At 39.2% G+C, this 21,743-nt stretch overlaps 2 protein-coding genes and 1 long non-coding RNA gene across 10 annotated transcripts in view; 2 read left to right on the forward strand and 1 right to left on the reverse strand.

Moving 5' to 3' along the window:
- Positions 1-11,867, forward strand: part of LOC143355660 (uncharacterized) — a 250,921-nt gene extending 239,054 nt beyond the window's left edge. Inside the window, exon 4 of the long non-coding RNA XR_013082537.1 lies at positions 11,212-11,867. This is a non-coding gene — a long non-coding RNA (uncharacterized LOC143355660). The remainder of the gene's footprint in view (positions 1-11,211) is intronic.
- Positions 457-4,316, forward strand: LOC143355652 (uncharacterized). 2 transcript variants are annotated; one of them, XM_076790685.1, is made up of 8 exons: positions 457-558; positions 840-1,236; positions 1,299-1,330; positions 1,866-1,993; positions 2,487-2,647; positions 2,817-3,269; positions 3,389-3,494; positions 3,762-4,316. In XM_076790685.1, the coding sequence occupies exons 2-6, from the start codon at positions 1,085-1,087 to the stop codon at positions 3,241-3,243; spliced, it is 900 nt and encodes a 299-aa protein (XP_076646800.1). In that variant the 5' UTR covers positions 457-558; positions 840-1,084; the 3' UTR covers positions 3,244-3,269; positions 3,389-3,494; positions 3,762-4,316. The 2 variants fall into 2 exon arrangements, with proteins under 2 accessions (XP_076646800.1, XP_076646799.1); XM_076790684.1 differs by having other exon boundaries at positions 3,812-4,316.
- The window catches only part of Mob2 (MOB kinase activator 2), a 79,377-nt gene continuing 61,541 nt past the window's right edge, over positions 3,908-21,743 (reverse strand). For all 7 annotated transcript variants that reach the window (XM_076790688.1, XM_076790693.1, XM_076790694.1 and 4 more), the window contains 4 exons: positions 8,274-8,528; positions 7,129-7,253; positions 5,549-5,776; positions 3,908-4,476 (listed from right to left, as the gene is read on the reverse strand). In XM_076790688.1, coding sequence (XP_076646803.1) covers positions 4,406-4,476; positions 5,549-5,776; positions 7,129-7,253; positions 8,274-8,528 — 679 coding nt within the window. In that variant the 3' untranslated portion in view covers positions 3,908-4,405. The remainder of the gene's footprint in view (positions 4,477-5,548; positions 5,777-7,128; positions 7,254-8,273; positions 8,529-21,743) is intronic.

Raw genomic sequence — 21,743 nt, forward strand, 5'->3', positions numbered from 1 at the left:
AGAGGAAATGAGAGTGCTCACGCTCGGAATTTTAGTGTCCCCACTTTTCTGTATCATCTTTTTAGCCTGGACCAGAACCTGCATCAACTTTTTAGCCTGTTCCAGAAGCTGCATCATCTTTTTAGCCTGTATTAGAACCTGCATCAACTTTTTAGCCTGTTCCAGAAGCTGCATCATCTTTTTAGCCTGTATTAGAACCTGCATCATCTTTTAGGCTGGATCAGAGCTTACATAGAAGAGCCTCTTTTAACATAGAAGTAGCATCCACTCTGGCATTATTTGGAATCCGCTGCTAATGATGCAAGTAAGATGATGCAGGTTCTGGTCCAGGCTAAAAAGTTGCCCAGGTTCTGTTCCATGCTAAAAGTTGCCCAGGTTCTGTTCCATGCTAAAAATCAGAGTAGGGGACAGCACTGTAGCGGGAACGTCGAAACCCAGGACGTGAGCACTCTCATATCTCAGTGCATACACAAAAATAATCTGCACCATTGCGATGTTTATAGAAATTAGTATCATTTCTTCCTGTTTGATTTGATTTGGTTTACCAGAGTCAACTTGGTAACTGATAATTTTAGTATTATTGCTAAAATCTGTTTTTCGTTCACAGTCATAATAGCTGTCCATCGACTCCTATTACTTTAAACCTGCAACGCAGGAGTCAACTGGACAACTATTATGACTATCACCGCAGTTCAGGTGTCTTTTGAAAAACGGACCATGTATATTTTCTACTAATTTTTGCGAACATTTGAATGCAGTTAACCATGTTCACTGTCGTTCGACAGTTCAGTTCAATTGTAGTTCGATGTTAATTTAATTTTAATTTTCGTTTAATTGAGTTCGCTTTCAAGATATGCGTTCATCATGGTTTCCGCAGACGAGTATCCTTGCATAGATGAAACAGAAGCTTCAAATATATCTTCCTTGCAGTCGGATACCTGTGGGATCGACACTAGTCTCAAAGAGTCGCATGCAGAACCTATAAGCAGAGAGGGTAACGTTCTCCAGGAATATAATTGTGTATAAACCAGGAGAAATGTAAATTAAGCGATACGCTTGTTAAGTTAAAGAGTGCTCATGTCACATGCTGCATGGAACTATAAACCGGGGAGTTCCGGCAGATCACTATGGCAGAACAGACGCAGCTGAGCTATCCCCTAAGAAAGAGCCGTTGACTAACAAGCAGCCTATGCAAATACAATCAACAGCGCCATGCTTATGTCACGCTCATAAAATGTAACACGATCAGTTTCACGCGACGTGGCATAATTATTTACTAATTTACATTACAATTACAGGGCCTACACTTTGCCGTTGAAATACAAGAATGGTAATCGTTCGAGATTTTTTAGTCAGAGTTGGACATTAACAATACCGTTAATCGTTAATTGTTTAACGTTTCTAATTTAGTTGATTAATTAATGATCTTGATTAAAAATAATTGTGATTGATTTAATCGATTGATACGATTAGTCGTCATTACCGACTGGTAAAAATTTAGAAATTTCGTTAAATGTATATTTAATAATAAATTTATTAGGAATTTTCATAAATTTTTAACGTTTCTACTGAACAATTTCTTTTCCTCTTTACGTTCATCATCCATCGCTAATTAACAATGTAGAATCTAACGATGAGTTAATAAATTAATGCTTAATTGCAATCGTTAATCGTTAATTGTAATTGAAAATTGAATATTTCAACTGTAATCATTAGAGGATAATTGCAATTGATAGTCGAATATTTTAACTATAATCGTAAGTAGTAGCAAATTTTAAATATTGCCCAACTCTGTGAAAAATTATTATACTGCTGTGCATGTTCATTGTTGAATTTTAATTACATTCTCTCGGTTTATTTTTTAGGTGCATCGAGTCGTTCGCCCATTTTGTGTCCCTTTAAGTGGAAATGGCTTAAAAAAGACCATACTAACAGGAAAGATAAAACATATAAAGTTAGATTAAGACAGCAGAAGTGTCCTCATTATCCTGAGGTACTACGAAGAGGATAATTAATTCCTACGATAATTTATTCCTGTTTATTTTAAACACCATAATTAGTGTTTTCAATTTGGGATTACCTCTATACGTTCGAGGCAGTAGAGTTGCAATGCTTCAGGGGTTAAGCTAAGATACTTCATGAAACTGTCGATATTAAAACAACCTATTTTTCCCAAAAGTACTTTGAATCACATTAAAAATATTACGTGAAAAGATTTCGTTTCCTTTTTTGCTTTTGTATCACCCAATGAAAATTGATAACTAAACATTTTGTGGATTAATTGTTATTCATGTTTCAAAATTACATACTTACAAAGTGGAAAAGAATGAATCATAAATTTACGAAAGCAAAAGGTATACACACAAAAATGTCCTAACATATTGATTGAGATTTGATAACAAGGTTGAATAATAAAACCCATAGGCATTGAGAGACATAAAATACCGATCAATTGTAATTAATAATAATATTCTCTTCCAATCTAGCCCTTCATGTGTTGCGAAATATCCGAAGGTATACCAAACAACAGAAGCATCAAAACACCGAAAACAATCGCAGCACCAAAAACTGAAGAAAACCCAAAAACTGAAGATCTGAGTCCAATGGAGAAGATTGAGATTTATTACTTCGATCATGGGAATTCCGCGTAGGTGCAATCACACTTTTACAACACATTTTTAAATATTAATAGAATAAACTTGAAGACATATAAACACAATTTAATGCCTCTACGATGAAAAAGGACTCGCAGATAAAGAAACAAATGATCCAAACGAAGGAGCTTTTGTAAAGGGATTTATGCTTTTTCCGCACAGATATTTCAGAACAACGGACTCTCCGCCGATTTTAGCGACAGAAAAATGCGCAGAGAAGACGGACCAAGCAGCAACTCGATTTTGGGCTGAAATATTCGGGACAGTCCACATTGGCACCGCGTTTGTCACTGCGTTTATCCTGCAATTAATTCGCTTTGTGCTCTACAGCATAATCAGACCGCTCACTGTCGGCATTCTACAAATGTTTGCGGATTATTTCATAAAACCCTGCCTGTCTATCCTGTTCAACGCTATTATTCAGCCTGTGTTGATTCTGCTCTACAACATCGCCACATCTTTGAAGGACCTCTGTGAACCCATCGCAGAGGCAATTGGTCTATTCTTGAGGGAGATTGCTCACTTGTTCGCAGCGATTAGGATAGTGGAAGTGAAACAGGGTGTCCCTTCTTCTGTTGCTTGCACTTGACGGGAGAAAATGTGTTGCTGTTATAAGTACGAGCTTTATAGAAATGTTACCTTTACTTGCGAAACAAATGTATGCAGAACTTCTCAACATCACTTGCGAAACAGAACTATATTTTAATAATGATCATTATAATAATATCCTACAGCAAGAAAGAAGGTGGGTAGCTATGACTTGGTTTCGGAGAAACTGGAGGCAGAATTTTAAGGACCTGGAACTCTCACGCTGAAAACACTCGCAGGATCAAAACACAGGTTAGCGAAAGATATAATCTGTATCAATGTATACTGTACTATCAATGAATGTGTGTCTAGTAAAAAGGCGTATGTTACATTTCATAAAATAGGAAGACGTAAAAACAATTCATTGCTCTATGAAAGCTAGTGTAACCTTCTATCTATCAATGTAACATCCATTGTTGAGTGCCGAAAGCTTTGCCAAAGTAATTTTCACATCACATTGGCACTCACTGCTTGGGATAATCGATTTCAAAAAATGTGTAACATACGCCTTTCTTCTAGGCATTTATTCAATTGTTAATTAGCTGTACCTGATAGTATTTTCATCGCAGAGTGGGATAAAAGGCTTTGTTTACAACGACGGACATTGTTCGAACAATGCCGATTCCAGGACTGGAAATAAAAAGAGTTGGAACGAAAATAACACGTGCCTTAACACCAGGTATATATTTGGTATTACTTTAACTTTACAATATTATTATCGTTTCATTCGCTTTGTCTCATATCGTTATTTGTATTTTTTTTTTACAGAACAAATTATCTCTTATAGCAACTAACTTTGTCAATAATAATCAATAATCATCCTTCGTCTCTTCCGTATATCTTACTGTTTAATAAATTATGTACAATCTCACAAACAACAAACGGAGGAACCTAATTACATCATGTAGTTGTTGTTCACACTTCGCTATGTACAGGTACTACTGGTTTTTACAGAACTGCGCTTTCGCTCCACCTGCGTGTGGTCGTTTATCCTTTCTTTTTAACTCTGTTGCTCGCATATTCTATGTTTAAAAAAAAGAGAAAGACAGAGGGGGGAAGGGGAGAAGGGAGAGAGAGACAGAAAAATTAAAACGGTGGAAAACAAACGCCTATCGTCACCTAGTCTCAGGAACTGCAACCTCTGGCTTGCTGTGCATTGCGATCTAGGTGGCTGTGGTCGGAGTCTCCTGGATGGCTAAGGTTTGTGAAGGCGCAGATGATGATGTCGAGTCACCTGGAACCAGAAGACCGCTGTCAATAATTGTAATTTCATTCACGCTCGTCGAAGACAATAAAAATGTACCACTAACACCTTGCACTACGTTTCGTTTTACGGTTACAGCGGTTACAACATCTTAGAATGAAGTTAATTGGAAGCTAATGGAATAAAAACGTTTGAAAATTGATTTACACTCCAATTAATTTTTTTGTTCTTGTTAGACGGTATTGGTTTGTAAATTATCTATTATTGGTCCTTGAAAGTTAACTAGACTTCAAAGAAATGTAGACGAATGTACAACGCAATAGTAAAGGAAAATGCAAAGGTGTTTTCCTTGAGGCTGAAGACATTAAACAAAAACATGAACATGCATATAGATATTCGACGACCATTATCCCCGTGTGCGTCAGCACGTCCATTTATGGACGATTTTAGTGGGGCGGTATCGCTTGTATCGTTATACATATACAGGGTGTACCGTAATTGATGGTGCAAATAGGAAGGGGTTGGACGATAAAATAATTTTGTCCTCCTATTTCCTATCTGCACTCCTACGTGGGACGTCACTGGCTAACACATTGAATGCCACTTTAATTTTGGTGCATTTTACGTGCGCACCATTTCTGTAATTCTCCATAGCGTTTGCTACTATCAATAACACTTATTAATTAATAACACATTTTTTAGTTTGTATTATGATATCTATATGTGTAACAATAAATTAGAGTCCTAGAAAATATTGTACACTTGGTGGAGTACAACCTGTCTCCACTGATCTCATATCAATTTATTCGAACTCAAAGCAGTTTAGTTTTATGCTCCTTTAAATGTTATCTCTTAATAAATAAATTCTTCTGAACCCCGATACGCACAGGTATCTTCTCAAGGTTTAAAAGACTGAATTATCTGAGTTTTCATATCACTAAATTATCTCAGGGACTGATTGGCTCCTGAGCTCTTCACGTGGCAGTCAATGTGTCGAGGGTTGAAAAAGTGAAAGAAGAAAGAGAGTCACTCTTTCAGATTTAGACACAAGGTCTTGGCGGCGGTTGCATAATAATATCGATCGTGGTTGGTCGAGCCTTACCCAAGAGGGCAGCCTCTAAGTCCCCCAAGATCTCCGTTTCCTTGGGATCGATCAGGTTGAAGCGTTGATTAAGGAGCGTGAGGTGGGCGAACACACAATTGAGGTGAGCGTGCAACCCCAATAGTGCTACCTCTCTGAAGTGGCAGTGGTAAATGTGTGCCACCACGTGGTACAGTAGCCGCAGGATCTTACGCACTATCGATTCGAACGAGCTAGGAAATTCATTTGCTGGAACATCAACGAAAACGAGCGATTAATACCGTTATTGTTTTCTCCCCTTAGGCAGCGCATCATTCATTGCGCCACCCTCGAGTTTCTGCAACGTTGTAGAGCTTAGGCAGAAACTGGTTTTTGAATTTTTGGAAAACAGAAAAACGCTGAATAATTATTTAACATTTTTGGAGGTAGAATAACGCGACAAAATAAAATGTACTCCAATTAAATTGGCAATTTTTACACGTTAATTCGGTAGTTGATTTTGACACGTTCATTGTATTTTCTGGTCTTTAAAATGTAAGAACTTTTTTTTTTTGGAGTTTTACGAATTTACCCACACAAACCAGTTTTTAAACCTAGTCTTGAAAAATCGACAAATCTTGTTGTACATATGTATCTTTGCCCAAAAATATTTGATGGATCACCGAAATCAGGGTTGAAAGAAAACCAGGAAAGTTTAAAGAAAGGAACAAGATCAGAGGATTAAATTGAAACAAATTATTTCATGGAACAAAAATGGTGAAATTAGCATTCATGGTTTAAATTCTTCCGCAGTTTTCAGATAGTCACTGAAGTTGGCGCGCTCAATATATCAACGTGAAAATTCATTTTCAAGTCTGAAAAAGTAATTAAAACCTTGAACAATTCAAGTAGCTAACGCGTTCGTTTAGTAGGTATACTTCGTTTTAGGAACTTCGTTTGATTAAAATTTTCTTGAAAACTGTTCATAAAAATGTAAATTTACTACAATCGTTTACTGAAACGAAGAGTTTTATCTCTTTTAAAATCACATTAAGTAGAGATCCTCGTTGCGAATTTTGATTTTTTTTATTAGTTCAGAAAAATTGGGGTTGATAGCGAATTGAAACATTGTGTATGAAAAGAAAAGCGGAAATACCGTCAATATTTATTAGTGTAAACATCTTCCAGTACTTTGAGGATGAATTAATGACGCAAAAGCGTGAAAAATTCGTCGAATTGGTAGCCCCACAGTAATTGGGTCCCTTACCCTATTCCAAGTATACTAAAATTACACAAAACCATAAAAATTCGTCTAACAATAACCACCCACGGATAGAAACACAGTCTCGCGACCCGACGAGTGCGCATATAATAAACAAAAGTGGCAAATCCATAAAACCGTCGCTGCGAGAGCATGCCGGTCATAAAATAAACTTTTCTTTTCCCCGTTAGATTCATAAAAGTTTTAGAGATCTCGATTTGGGATCTCGTCAGATCTGGGTTAGGTGCTGCCATAAAATACAAAATTGCTCGTCGGACAAATGATCGAATATTTTTGAGCTTCCGCGTACGCGGAACTATTTTCATGAGCGTTTATCTCATTCGCTATCTGTACTACTCACCATATTTCGTAGGAAATATAGTCTCGTCACTAACGGTGCGTTGTGTAAAAGTCATAACATAATCTATATACTGTGGCGCTGCCACTCTCGTTTTCTTCCCCTTCTCGTCGAACCACAGATACGTTCTGAAATGATAATAATAACAATAATAATTAGTGGACTGCAGATCTTCATGTCAAATGAAAATTGTCTATGGTTCTTTAAATTTGTCTAAGGGCATGTCTGACCATCTTATCCGGCTATAAAAGAGATGTTAAATTTTGTTCATCAAACTCAGTTAATATATGCGTTACGTATCTCTTTCTTAATATTCATTATACTTTTTAATATTCATTAAACAAATTTTACTGGCAGAGTATAATTTTCATTCGTCACTCGCACATTTGTTATTCTGGCTCGCCTATTGACTATTTCTACCTACTGACGTTCCGAAACGATAAGCGAACTTACTCGACCGCGTAATGTCGGTTGAACGGAACAACAAAGGAAGAAATGGCCGGATAAAAAAGTTGAGAGAGGATAAGAGAGAAAGAGAGAGAGTTGTTCGGAGAATGCTCCTTAAAAGCCTTCCTCTGCGTCGTTCTTTTCGTTGTTCGAGCACTGTGTTCTTAGACGAAAAAACTTTCAGAAACGTCAAAGAATCCGCTCCGAGAACTGAAACTCCGGACCTCGAATTTCGTTTGTGCGAGGCACATTAACGCTTTATATGTCAGGAGAATTGTATTATCAGGATATTTGACGATTGTAATGCACTAAAAGCAGCTGAAAGAAGATCCTTTCTGTATTAGTCCAGAAGGAATTATTAGAGAATAGTGAGAAGTTGCACAGAATGTTGACCTTGCCAACATATTTCAAGGGCAAGGTCTTTTACCGGACTTTTTATGGTTTTGTCACATTAAAAAATAACACAAAAATATTTCCTACAATTCTTTTAGAAAGTTCAGAGATCCTCGGTTCGGATCAAACTGTATCTTGGGTTCATCTCTGGGTCTCACAAAAAGAAAAAAAAAAACACATTATAAATAAAAAAGTTTCGTCACTTGATTAGTACCGCCCCCTCGTACTCCCTGAAGAGGGGGCTCTACTTCTCGAAGACGGGGGTTCCGAATAGGGTGAAAAACAAATTGGTTCGCGTTGCGACGTACCTTAAACCGGGACCGGTCATGTCGGGACAGCCCGTCATGGTGCAGAACTCGGATATCGTTCCGTAAACGAGGTTGATGTGATCGAACAGTGCGAGGGTGTGTGAGGCCAGCCACTCGTTGTAGTCGAGACCGGGCGGCAGATCGACCAGCATCCTCAGGTCCAGCTCGGGCAGCTGCCTTTCGAGGGCCGCCTCCTCGAGGTACAATTTCGGATCCTCTGTAGTTCCCGCATCCTTCTCCTTTCGTCGGGCTTTTCTACGAACAGCGGTAAAATCGCTCGTTTAGTAACCTCGCACAGCCCGAGACCAACTCTCACCTTTTCTTTCTCTCTTCCCTCGGCCGCGCCGTGCTCTGCTCTAGAAACGCTGCTCTCAAGCGACTAAGCGAATCATTCGACCAGCGCGACCGTGTCTTTCTTATCAATGCGATAACGGGGCCCGCGATATACGACACGATACACGATGCGTTCAAGGGCCCGGTCTTCGTAGATTCGCGGTAAGGTAGAGTGACTACATTACCGACAAAAAATGGTTTCACGTGCCTCAAGTTTTTCTCCTTACATAAGAATATTTTGTCGCTGGTAGACGGCTCATTCGAAAGAGGAAGGTTCAATCTAGTGCGCGCTCGTCACGAGCTGACGAGATTATGCAGATATTTGGTAATATAAGCGTTCGAAGTAGGCCAAAAATTGACGATGTGCATGCCGTGGAATTCAAGCATTTTTCTGCCGTTGGATGAGTTTTCTGGATGAAATCGAGAGCAGCGCGCACTAGAAAATATCTCCAGCAACAAATTCAGCTATATTTTGTCTTGATTCTCTGCGAAATAAAGCCAAAAACTTGATAATACAGAGCAGAAAATGTGACAAGTTTAGTCACCTGTCGGATCAAGACCAAGACGGATCTTAAGTCTGTCTCTGAAGGCTGTGAATGGAAATTATTAATTAAAAAGTCACGCGACTATCCCGGGCCCTTAACCCTGATCCCCAACCCTTTCGTTCGTAGCAATAATAAAAAATCAAATAATCGTCATAGTGCCGTTGCGTGTTATCGGCCAATTACAGTCTTTACTCGATATATGTCCCAAATATCGAATATAAACTAGATACAGTGTATTCCCGAGAGTTTGTTGCTGAAATATTGTTGAAATAGAGGAAAGAAAAATGGCGATGCTTCTCTAAACAGTTGCCCCTTTCGTTTTATAAAAATGGCCGCCACTACTCACATTCTGAGGCACGATTGAACCAAGACAATATATTTCGATTTTTATAGTACAAATGTGTAGCCGTTTGTTAGAATACGAATTTGTAGGATGAATGGCGAGGTTTCCCCAATTGTTTAACCCCATTGAACAGAAAAATGAGTATTGCCTGCAATTTCTCCCCGGATTGAAAGAATGATGATCGGAAGGTTTACACACGCGAAGCTCGCAAAAGTTCACCGGCACGACGACTTCCATTTGCGGAAGTGTCCGCGGGACGCGGGCGATAAAAATTTCGCAACTGGCAAAGGAGAGCGGGAAACGCATTTCCCGAGGCTCCCCACCAAATGGAAAAATAAAAGACTTTTGCGCGGTGGACGGGGGCTGCGAATTCGACGTCTCGTTACAAACGGGGCCTTTAATCTGTGTTTCGAGCGCGTCGGGATCGAGAGATTTAGCGCATCTAGACCGCGAGAACTTCTCGAACCGTGAAGAACAGGCGTGAAGATCGTTCGACGAGATTCGACAAGATATCCGTAAATTTTCTAACGTCCGATCGTCAGGTGGAACGAAGGATTCGAAAAAGAACGGAATAATTCAAGGTCCCGTCACTGATTCCCCCCCATTGTCAGCCAGCGCCACGCCTACTGGATCTTTGCTCCGCCCAATTGCCCTTTACTCCGCCCACTGGCACCTGAGTTTGCTCTTTACATTGCAGGATTATGTAGACATGCTTTTCAAATATATTGTACAACGATCTGGACATTTACCTTTAAATATAGCGTACAGAGACTTAGCTTAGGGGATTTAATAGTTACTCAAGATCGAGCGACTGATCTCCCCACTACGAGCCAACGCCACGCCCATTGGCTCTTTGCTATACCCACTGGCACCCGAGTTTGCTCTTTCCACCGGAGAATTACACTGAATTTCTGTGAACGATATTGCCATTGGTTGTTCGTCCATTTGCCAAGATGAAATATTTTTTATGATTTTAGTATACAGTGATATATTAATTATAATTTTTCACGATTTTAATACGCAGTGTACAGTAATTAATTGATCAAGGCCGTCCAAGAAAATCATGTGTTTTTCTTTTTAAACGTCGTAAAATACGAATTGCGCGAAAGTCAACCGCAATCAGAAAACGCATAAACATGTTGTTAGCGGACATCCCATGCTCCAGGGCTCGACCACGGCCTTCTGGGATTGCCCGTTCGACCGGGGGACTCATCGCATCTCGTTTATGTTTGTAATGGCACGGGCACGTAGCGCGAAACTTCTTGATTGGACCGAGCAATCACGTATCCGGCTAATTACCGGGCCCGTGGCGCACAAACCTCAGAAAGTTCGAGCGCGTTGTCCCTCCTAAATCAATGGGAAGAACAAACTTCAGGGATCATGTAGCATCGAATCAGTATAGCAACGATTCCACCGAAAATTGCATCCTCCTCGCTTAATAGTGTAGTTGAGATTTACATCTCAATAAATAGAAAATAAATTATACCTACTATTCAATTAAAAAAGAACCTCAGTCTTCGCAAGGGACGTCTATGCGATCTGAATTACTTCAAGACTGTGATATTGAAAGGGTTCGATAATTGTTTATAACAGTCTCGATATTTTAATTACTTCTGTACGAGTCTCTGGACAATATATTCGCGATGTTCCTGTGATGAAAATGAGTCCAAACACGATGCAATTTGGAGTCTATTTGTTTGTTTAATTCACGATTTAGTAGAACCTCTTTTATCCGAACCGACACCCAAACTGCAGAGTTAAAATTGAACACAGAATTTGGTTTGCAAAAATATACTGTGATTAATGGACTTCGGATTTTATGTATAAAAAACGAGTACACTAAATGAAAAACAGTGGAAATATTTAACTTGAAAATACTGTCGTATTATTTTTAACTCATTGAATTGATTGCAACTCTCGTATCTTGCCAACAATGATAACAAGTTTTATTTCCCATAGAAATCCACAGCCCAATGGTAAATAATAATTTTTGAAGATGGTTCAACGTGTTGTAAATATGTCGAAATTGATTTTAGCGCGATATTACGAATTTCTTTCGGGAAAATGGAGTTCAGGAGCCAATCGAATCGACGGAAGCCGAGACAGGGCGCATCGATTGCACACCGTCGAGCGTCGCGACACATAATTCACGATGCAAACAGTTAGCAAACGTATCGCTCGCCGATTCTCTATCTTTGATTACAGGCTCGCGTAACACGTGACTCCTGCCTGAAATTACATCCCATTGATTTCGGCGTAAACTGGTGTCTAATTATCCAGCAGAGACTCCCGGCTGTGATTCGTCCGCGGTGAATCGATCGATTCTATTCGCGGAAAACGGCTCCGGGAACGGATAAAACCGCCGCCCGTACACCAACTGCCGCAGTCACGTACGCGTGAGTTCGCTATTCAAATGAACCCTTACGTCAGTAACCAAAATTGTATACGATATTCAATAATTCTTGCAGTCAATAGTTTCAACGCATATATTTATTGCACTCCTCCCTGAAACAAGTGATTCCTGAGGTCGTTCGAAGTAAGTTTTTCCTTTGCGAAAATGTTCCCCGTGGCTTCTTCCAGGAATTATTAAGGAAAAACGCGGACCAATCAGAGCGCGGATACTGCGGGCGGATTTCAGCTCGGCCAATGGCAACGCTGCACTCAACTGTAACCGCGCTCTGATTGGTCCGTGTTTGTTTGGAGAACGTTACTTCGAATGACCTCAGAAATCTTGAACAGTGTGTTTATTGCTTTTTTAAAAGAACATAAATTTATATATAAGAAAAATGGTTGAATTCCTATTGTTTTCCAAACGTTCAAAGGTGTATGAAAATCAGCCAACTTCCACGTTGAAGTTTTGCGAGTTCCAGGGCCAGTGGAACATTTGCAAATGTTTGCGAACGAAAAACACGGGCCAATCAGAGCGCGGCTACTGCGGGCGGATTCCAGCTCGGCCAATGCCAACGCTGCACTCAACTGTAGCCGCGCTCTGATTGGCCCGTGTTTTTCGTTAATAACTCCTGAACGAAGCTGCGGATAACATTTCCGCAAACGAAAAGGTTACTTCGAATGACCTCAGGAATCTTCAACAGGATGTATTTATTGCTTTTTTAGAAGAACATCAATTTATATATAAGAAAAATGATTGAATTCCCATTGTTTTCGAAACGTTCAAAGGTGTGTGACATCTTGAAACTTTGTGTATGAATTGCATCAAAATCAGCCAACTTCCACGTTGAAGTTTTGCGAGTTCCAGCGCCAGTGGAACATTTGCACATGTTTGCGAACGTTTTAGGTCCGACCTGAATTTTCCCTCGGGGCGGTAAATTAGGTCTGTTCGCGTGGTGGGGTGCCGTTTTTCCGACGACGTGATACAGTTCGCGAAACGCTATGCCACGCCGCAATCTCGCAAGCTCCGCTCGCTGGAAACTTGCTAATTACGAGACACCCGAGCGGACAGGCGAAGAGGCGATGCACTTGTCTCGAGTGCGCCGAAACATTTTCGCACAAGTTTGCACAGGGCACCCGCGATCACGGAACCCTGTGATCTCCTCTCCTTGAACCCGAGCTTGGTCCACTTACTAAGCATCTCGAAATTTCTTTCTGGGCGTCTTCGAAATTCTTTGGTTTCGATGTGTCGGCAACTTTTATCTCTCTTTCGAAGCTCTTTGCAAAAGATTATAATTTTCACTTTGAAAATATTCAATTTTGTCAAAATTGCATAAAATCCGCGGTCCAATTAGAACATAGCCGAAGAGCAATTGAACTACACCCACCTCCTTTTTTTCACACGGTAGATGTTTCTAAAAAAAAAAACTGCTCTCGATTAGAAATATTTTGCGAAAGTACTTTCATTTCAGTTTCAAATTTTCATGTAAAGAGTACACGTCCCGTTTTCAATTTTTGTTCGCAATTTAGAATATTCACAGAGCTTTTGTTTTCAGCCTCAACTATTTTTTTCAACCGTACCTCTCGACCAGTTCGAAATTATTAGCAAACATCTCTGCTTCTTGTTTTCAATCTTTCACCAGGGAAACTGTGCTGCAATTTTTCAAATCTTTTTTTTTCACTGGGAAACTGCGCACCAATTTTTCAATGTTTTTTCTTTACGAAAGCGTTCTTGTTCCAGTTTCGCAATCTTGCGAAACAAGTTCGCAGTAAGTTTCAAATTCTCAAGATAAAATTCTGCTTGTTCCTTATCTCTCGCTTTTACATTTACCACGCTCTGTGATCTTCCGGGAACAATGTCCTTGTTTCCAACGCTTTTATAACCGCTGACGCCATTGTAGCGTCACTCTAATCGATGGAACGCAAGGGACACGCTGCGCTGTTGCTTCGAATGCAAACACATATTTCAGTTGAGCCCGATAAAATTTTACAACTCACACAATTTCTATGCGCGACGGCGAGTATCGAGAAATCGAATATGCTACAAATGAATAAAATCCGCAGTCTACGTCGTCGTTCATAAATTACTACATAGCCTTCGCAACCAAGTGCAAAACGACTAAATTATTTCTGTCTCGAAGTGGAAAACAGAGAGTCGAGGAAACAGCCTAATTCGAAACCGCGCGGAGTGCCATAAGCGCGGACAACGGGCCGTTTGGGCAGACATTTAGTCGAGGTCCCTATTTCACGTGTATTTCGGTGCACGTGAAATAATAAACACGTACAGTATTATCTCCGTAACTGTCGCAGAGGTCTCTACTGTAACTGTTGAAAGGTTAAAACGACAGTTATTGGCGTACGTGTAAACGAAATACATGTGTACAGGTGTTCAAAACTATGATCACTAATATTCGAAGAATGGACGATAAATTTTGCAGAATGCGGTCGGCTGATTGCAGTGCGGAGACAGATGAAGAAGAGAGCGGACACAAAATGCGGTATAGTCGCAGGAACATATCGCGGCGGCGCGGTAGGTATTAGCGATACCAGGCTAATGAGCTTGAACGCGTTCCAAAATGTTGCAGCAGAGGGGTCAGGGGAACATCTCGTCGAGGCCGAGCAAAGTAAACTGCATTTAGGCCGGGTCGTAATGCTGTCCTTCGTCCCGGAACGAGATTACTTTTTCCCCGAGCCGCACGAGCGGTAATTTGTTTCTCATCGACGAGCGAGCCGTTTCGCTTTGCAACGCTTTGCAAACGCTTTGCAAACGCTTTGCAAACGGTTCGCAACGGTTCGCGGCCACAAGCTATCGGAAAACGTCTCCGCTCGTTTGTTCGACCGTCTGTTTCCGGTCTGACTGCGCGAATGGAAGTTCGTTAACCCTTCCACACCTCTCAGAAGTGGTCGCGTACGGAATTCATCGATGACGATCCCTCGAATTGACTGCTTACCGTCTCGTCCGGTTCGATTAAGGGGGTATTCTGATTTTGGATATTCAAAAAATCAATTTTTTTGCAGGATCCTCTTTAAGTACAACCGATGTGGAATATGTGTGCAAAAGGATTCATTTGAATTCGTTAAATTGATTTAGTTACAGGCGTTTGAAGATTGCGAGACTCGCTGGTTCGGATAACAGAGGTTCTACTATATTGTGGATTAAACGAGTAAATGTGATCCCAACTGTATCGTGTTTGGTATCATTTTAAGCAGAACAATGTGACGAATATATCGGCGACAGTTTTGTAAAGAAATAGTTAAGAACAATTTTTTTACAAGCCAAAACAATTATCTTGTATTTCGCATATTCCGAAAGAAATGAAATACCAGAAGAAAGATTAAGTAAAATTGATCATACCTGAACAAAGAGTTCGTTTACCTAGATATTATGGCAGTCAACGTGTTAGTAGTAATTAATGATTTAGAAGGATCGTGACGTGGCTAGAATCACCTATTTTCTGAGTGTCTTGGAAAACGTTTTCTGCAATGAATGCACGAAAGATTGACAAACAGAATAATTGCTTCACCGGCTTCCATCGAATAATTTGCTCCAGGCGCGAAAAGTGAAAGATTGCAGAAAGAAAAATGTTCTTTTGCATGAAGATCCACAGTCTGATAAAGTTGCAGCCTAGAATCAAGCGCAAGGTTCACCGGGACGACGGTTTTGCATAACGACGACGATGGTGGATAGTTCGGAGCCGGGACTTCTTGCAGTGGAGAGACCGGTAAATTAGGATAACGACGTACGCTGATAACGGGACACGGGGAAATTCTGATCTCCGGCCGGAAGACCGGAATAAATTGACGGCGAAAAATGCCGACACGAGTGCTCTCTCTCTCTCTCTCTCTCTCTCTCTCTCTCTCTCTCTCTCTCTCTCTCTCTGTCAAGGTTTTTAATTACGGTGTACGATTTCTATTTATTAACGTCGCGTCGTCGCTTTGCGGCCACGCGATTTTACTCACTTTGGCAACGGGCAACAGAAAAAGAAAAACCGCCACAGGAAACGGATATGATTTAATTAAAATTCGCGGTTCCTCGCGTCGCGACGCCATTTGCCTGTCAATATGGCGTACGGTTGGTTTGACGTTCATTGACGTATGGACGATTTTATGAGACCTCTTTATCTTGCGAATTTGTTAATGTTTTTGACATTGGCTTCACCTTGTAAACTGCTGTTCTATTTTCTTTTCTTTTTTACATTTTTAGTAATTGCTTCGTATTTTACTGTAAATTGCTGTTTTATTTTCTCTTTTATGACATTTAGCTATATGTTTCGTATTGTTTGTTGTCAAATGATCAATTTGATCAATTTTTATTGGTCAACTCAAAGTTGGTTTAAAAACCTGTAAAAATAAGATATTCTCCTATAAACAACGTCAAAATTATTTTTCGTCTAACAAAAAGATCTAAAACATCTAATACAAAGTTCGTTATAAAATGACATCACCGACTTAAAAAATGGCTCTACCAAAAACAGAGACGATTAAAAAAAGTGTATTATTTACAAAATTTGAAAATGTCACGTTACGAGAGAACCATTCTGTATCGCGAGCTGTACGAAATAGTGTAGGTACCGTTTGGAAAAACGCGAAGACAAAAGCCGCTAGTTTCAGAATCAGTCAACGTCGGAAGACTGTTCCGCGTGTCCCGCATAGTAATCGCGGTCCGCGAGCAAGCCCGTTCTCCTCGCCTAATCGCGTCGTGTACAGAACGTTTCGCCTTTAATCGACTGGCACGCCGGTTTGCTAATCAGATTAACGAATTATCGGATTCGCGTGATCGAACGAATATCGGCCCCGGCTCTGTTCAATTCGCTTTTAATCTATCACCGAGTCTCGTTCCTCTGTTTCCGTTTCTTGTCTTCCGCGTTCTACCACGTCTCACCCCGGCGAAAGTTCATTGATTAAAGTTCCTTTATCCAACCATAACTCGATCGGGCCACCTGACGGTACCAGAACCGAGTTACCCCGTTGAACCGTTCCCAGGACGAGTTTACTCGTCGAAACGTGTTCCGACTTCGTCGACAACTTATCGTCTTCTGATTTGTCAAATTTATGGTCCTTTCATTTCTGTTTCGCGTGGGAATGTTTATACACGATTGACTAAAAATGTTGAACTGTTAATACCAGTGAAAAAGTCTTAAACGAATGAATTTTTATTGTTAAGTAAACAGGCGTAAGAGAAATGTACTGTAACCATGTTTTAGTTTGTTTAAATATTTTAAGTATAATCATTGCAAAAAGTCATCAATCTACTGCTGATTTTATGCATCTACAGCAAAAATGAGTCGACAAAATTTAAAATAGTGGAAACATTAAAAGAATTCAAGAATATCAACATATATTATTGTCAATTTATTAAAGAATCATTAAAAAAACAAAGAAATTTCTGTTTCCTGTGAATCGATACAAAAACGTTTTATTTTGCACAAAATCAGCATTTTTAACATAAAACTATGCTTTAAATGTTCATCAAATAGATTTTATCTTATCAAAATGCTGATAAATTTATAATTAAAAACGTCTGACTTTGAAAGAAAGTCGTTTTAATTTTCTAATAGAAAAAGTTGTAAACAGTGGCTCCAACTTGTAAAATATTTACACAGACACACAGAGAAGAACAGTTCAGGAACACAACGTTTTCAATGAAGAAGAAAATGTTTGTTCGATGAATTTCTCCGATAATTAATTAATACCGTCGAAGTCTCGGAGACTTTATCTTGGACATCATTCAAGCTGGTAAATATCTCTATTGGAAGATATCCGAGGCAAGAAAACTTTAATTGAGTCATTATTTAACCCCAGTGCACCGTTCAAGCAATTCTTAATGTGTACCGTACGATATTAATATTCTACAAATTAAACTCGATAACGCGATCTTTCAATTAAGAGAAACAATTGATCTGTGAATTGATTGTAGTGTAGATGTGGTAGTAAATTCACTTGTATGTTTTTATAACAAGAAACATGGTGCAAAGGTCTGTTTTTGAGACTTTCCGCGTAGGCGAATTAATGAATCCGTTAATTAATCTCGCCTGACGAATTTGTGCGTTGATAAATATTTCATGGTATAAATTGAATAAAGTGACAATCGAAAATGTTTTGTTTATGACGATTCTCTCTCGGAAATGCGTCACGCGATTCAGCAAAAATCGTAAATTAACAATTGTAAATTGACTGTAGATTTTAACGCAAATCAAGCCATCTTTGATCTGTTCTTTCATCTTCAAAAATTGAAAATCGATCTAGAAATTTCGAAATATCTCTATTTTCTTACATTTTTTTCCAATATTTAATGAATTGTCGTAGAAATTCTTTGTACAAAATGAGCACCAATTTTAATATAAAGACAAATCAAACTTTCCTGGAACATTAAAATTAAAATTTCTTTTCTTCATCAGCAGTGCTCAAATATAAAAATCCTTCCAAAAATGTCCGAATGTCTTCTTCTTATCGATTATTTTTCTGTCATGGCCACAGGCAATGTGTTTAATTCGAAAACAATGGAGCACCTATTGTTTTCTAAACAGTGTTCCCCAGCGCGTCCCACAGTAAACAAAAACACCGACGAGCGAAAATAAGTTTAAACAATGAAAAAAGTTTCTGTCCAGGCAACACCGTTTCGGGCCGCTTTTCGCGAACGCGATTCGTCGTATTTTCCGTTCGTGCTAGAACACCGAGCTGCCTAATCAGCTTTCTGCCAGTCAGAGAACGCAGTCTATCGCATGCAATATAAAATATAAACGAGAGCCACAAACGTTCAGCCACGTCTACGTTTGAACTGAATGCACCGTCGAGACCCTAGACAAGCTCATGCCACGGGAAAGGAGCAATCCTATGGCGAAAACTGGCCTAATCGGTCGATTCTTTATGGCCGTGCCCTCCTTCTATCTCCCATATTTTTTTCTGATTTTATCCACCAATTTTGACTTGCGTAACAAAATTATTTTGATGCACAATATTCTTTCCTTGATATATGGCACGAAAATGCAATTAGTCGTTCAATTATTATATTGTGGGAGACCTCGGAGACCTTCTTTTATTTTTCAAATTTTTTCTGATGTTACTGAGCAATTTTAGCTTGCATAACAAAATTATTTTGATGCACAATATTCTTTTCTTGATATGTGACACGAAAATGCAGGACATTGTTCTTGTATAGAATTAGTTATAAAATTATTCTATTGATAGACCATCTTGTGAGTGAACATTTTATATTTTTTATTCTGGTATCTATCTCTCTTTCGCGAGGGTTAATTTGCAATTAATGAGGCATAATTGTTATTTCAATCGACCATTTTGCCAGTTTCGGCCACGGATCGCCATCTAAACAGCAAACCACATTCATTAACTGCTAGGACACTATACTCTCCCCCTAATCGCTAATCTACACTGTTCTATGTATAACCTGTTGACCTCGGTTAGGACGAGTTAATTCGTCGGCTACGTCCGCGTCCGCCGTCCTCCTGTGCATTTTCTTCTGTATGCACCTAAAGGTTTCTTGCACCTGACTGTACTATAATTATCTAGGATGATATGAATTACATCATGCTCGACACAGTCATGTTCGATTCAATTAACCGTACGTGAGACGACTCTTAAACTATGCAACTTTATACGGCGCTATTTCTAGACTGCAAAGACCACCTTAATATTATCACACGTTTAGTAGAGTATATATGGTATTTTACAGAGCTCGTCATATTTTCGATTTGCCGAACCGCTCGGGGAGCAAAATCAAATTTTATTCATTCGATCCAATTTCGGTTTTATTCGCCTATAAAAACGCGATTTATTCTTTATTTTATTCAACTTTCTTGCTTAAAGTCATTAATTTATCAATTCTCGCTATGTTTCATTAAATAATACAGTTTATTAAAGCAGACCGCGCTTTCTAGACTTTTGCGATATTTTTAGAACCAGACTTACAAACATATTCAATTGTATTAATTATTAATAGACTACGGATTTTTATGCAAAATACAAATTTTCAGACATAGAAATTGAAATGTATTTCTTTCTTTAATAATTTCAATAAGACAGGTATTTTTAAATTCTCCGAATGTTTTTACAGTTTCGCGTTTCAATTATACATTTTTGTCATGAATGCATAAAATCCGTGATTATTAATGTTTTCAATTCGGAATATATTTACACAGCATTAACGCTTCACAGTCTGCAAATGATGTAACATTGGAAAAAAAAACATTTTTCGGATTGTTGCGGCACGTAATCTCTGTGATCAAATTAATTTGAAATCAATAATCGCAAAAGGCTAAAAATTGAATAGTTGATCTTTTCTCCACGAGATTCTGTGCATTTGTATTTGTTTAGATACAATACGTAATCGATAAGTGTACGTCACTGAACATCGAACAGAAGATTCATATTGTTCGATTTCGAGATCGCAGTTCCCCGATAAACGTAAGCTCACATTTATCGTTACCCAATTTTCCAAAATCGATTGCTTCGGCGTCGTTCGCTAGTTTACATAGTAAAGGAGGAGCGAAAAGTGTTCCTTGTCGAGGAAGAACATATTCGATAGGGAAAGCGGAAAACAACCATAAACCCCCGGGGTCCTTTATGCGTGATCAGTGAGAGATGCCATGCAAAAACATAACCGATGACTTTCAGCCGCAATACATCGATGTTGCAGAGCCAGCTGGAAATTGTAACGTAGCCAGAATTAGGCTCACGACGAAGTAACTAACTTCCTTAAGCGTAAATTAAGTTACCCTTAAAATTGAAAGGATCTTTTCAGTTTGCTGCGTTACAATTTTCAGCTAACACTCAGCACTTTGCACGATACATAATATCAACGTATACAAGGTGTCTCCATAGGAAAGAATTCCAGTTTGTTCACAGAGTTGCTATCGCTGCAGTATAGTAGTTTGATCTCTTGATCTACGAAAGACGATCGGACGCGATAGAAGAAACGAGTCACAGCTTCGAGAATAGACACGTTTCATCTGAGATTCGATTGCTCCAGGGATGTCCAATTAGGGCTTTCGTCAGCAAAAGCGATTTTTGGGTTTCGTGACCGAAGGTGGAGATGGAGATACGGACAGTTCCATGAAGAAGTTCTTGAATCTAGTGGGACATTGTTTGGCAAAGCAGAGCAGATGATTTTTGGGAAGAGCATTTTCTTACACTCTTTTCCGCTTATTCATATACTCATTTATTTTTACTCGTGTGGTATTTATTCTCATATTCGTCATACTCATATATATTCTCTCCTTCATTCGGGTGACCGGCGTTTCCCCTTTTTACTCATAACACACAATATTCTTTTCCTGCTACTTGCATTGATTCTTCCCTCTCTTTCTATTTTGTAATATTCTCACCAGTCTCTCTCTTTATTCACATTGATCTCTTCGTTTATTCACATACCAATTTTCTCTTTCTCCTGACATGGTCTCATAGTCTTTTTACTCATATCGATCTTCTTCTACTCTAGCACCCGTTTTTGTCTTTTCACTCATATTTCATTTATTCTCTCTTTCTCTTCCACTCGCGTGATATTCTCTCCTTCTTCATACATACTTATCATTTTCTGCTCAATATTACTTCTCCTCCTTTTCTTTTTCTACTGATACGTAATATTTCTCTTTGGTATTTACTCGTACAAAAGCACACTACTCTATTTTATCGAGCGGTCACCCATCTTTCCCGTGGAACCTCGAGAACGTTCCTTAACCTGACCGATCGCAGAATCAACTCTCCTTGCATTCACCTCTCACTTACCCTTTACTTGCACACTTTTTCGTTTCTGTTTACACGATTTGTAGAAAGCAAGTAACACTTTACTAGTAAATTTGTGCTTATGTACTCAATTATCCCATAAAATACTGAAGAAACAAAAAA

The sequence above is a fragment of the Halictus rubicundus genome, chromosome 7, assembly GCF_050948215.1.
Source record: "Halictus rubicundus isolate RS-2024b chromosome 7, iyHalRubi1_principal, whole genome shotgun sequence".
NCBI classification, from domain to species: Eukaryota; Metazoa; Arthropoda; class Insecta; order Hymenoptera; family Halictidae; genus Halictus; species Halictus rubicundus.

Coding starts and splice junctions, on each gene's coding strand:
- LOC143355652 (XM_076790685.1), top strand. CDS start 1,085: ATGCTGCATGGAACTATAAACCGGGGAGTTCCGGCAGATCACTATGGC. Junction 1,331..1,865: donor GCCGTTGAAATACAAGAATG/GTAATCGTTCGA, acceptor TTTATTTTTTAG/GTGCATCGAGTCGTTCGCCC. Junction 1,994..2,486: donor AGTGTCCTCATTATCCTGAG/GTACTACGAAGA, acceptor CTTCCAATCTAG/CCCTTCATGTGTTGCGAAAT.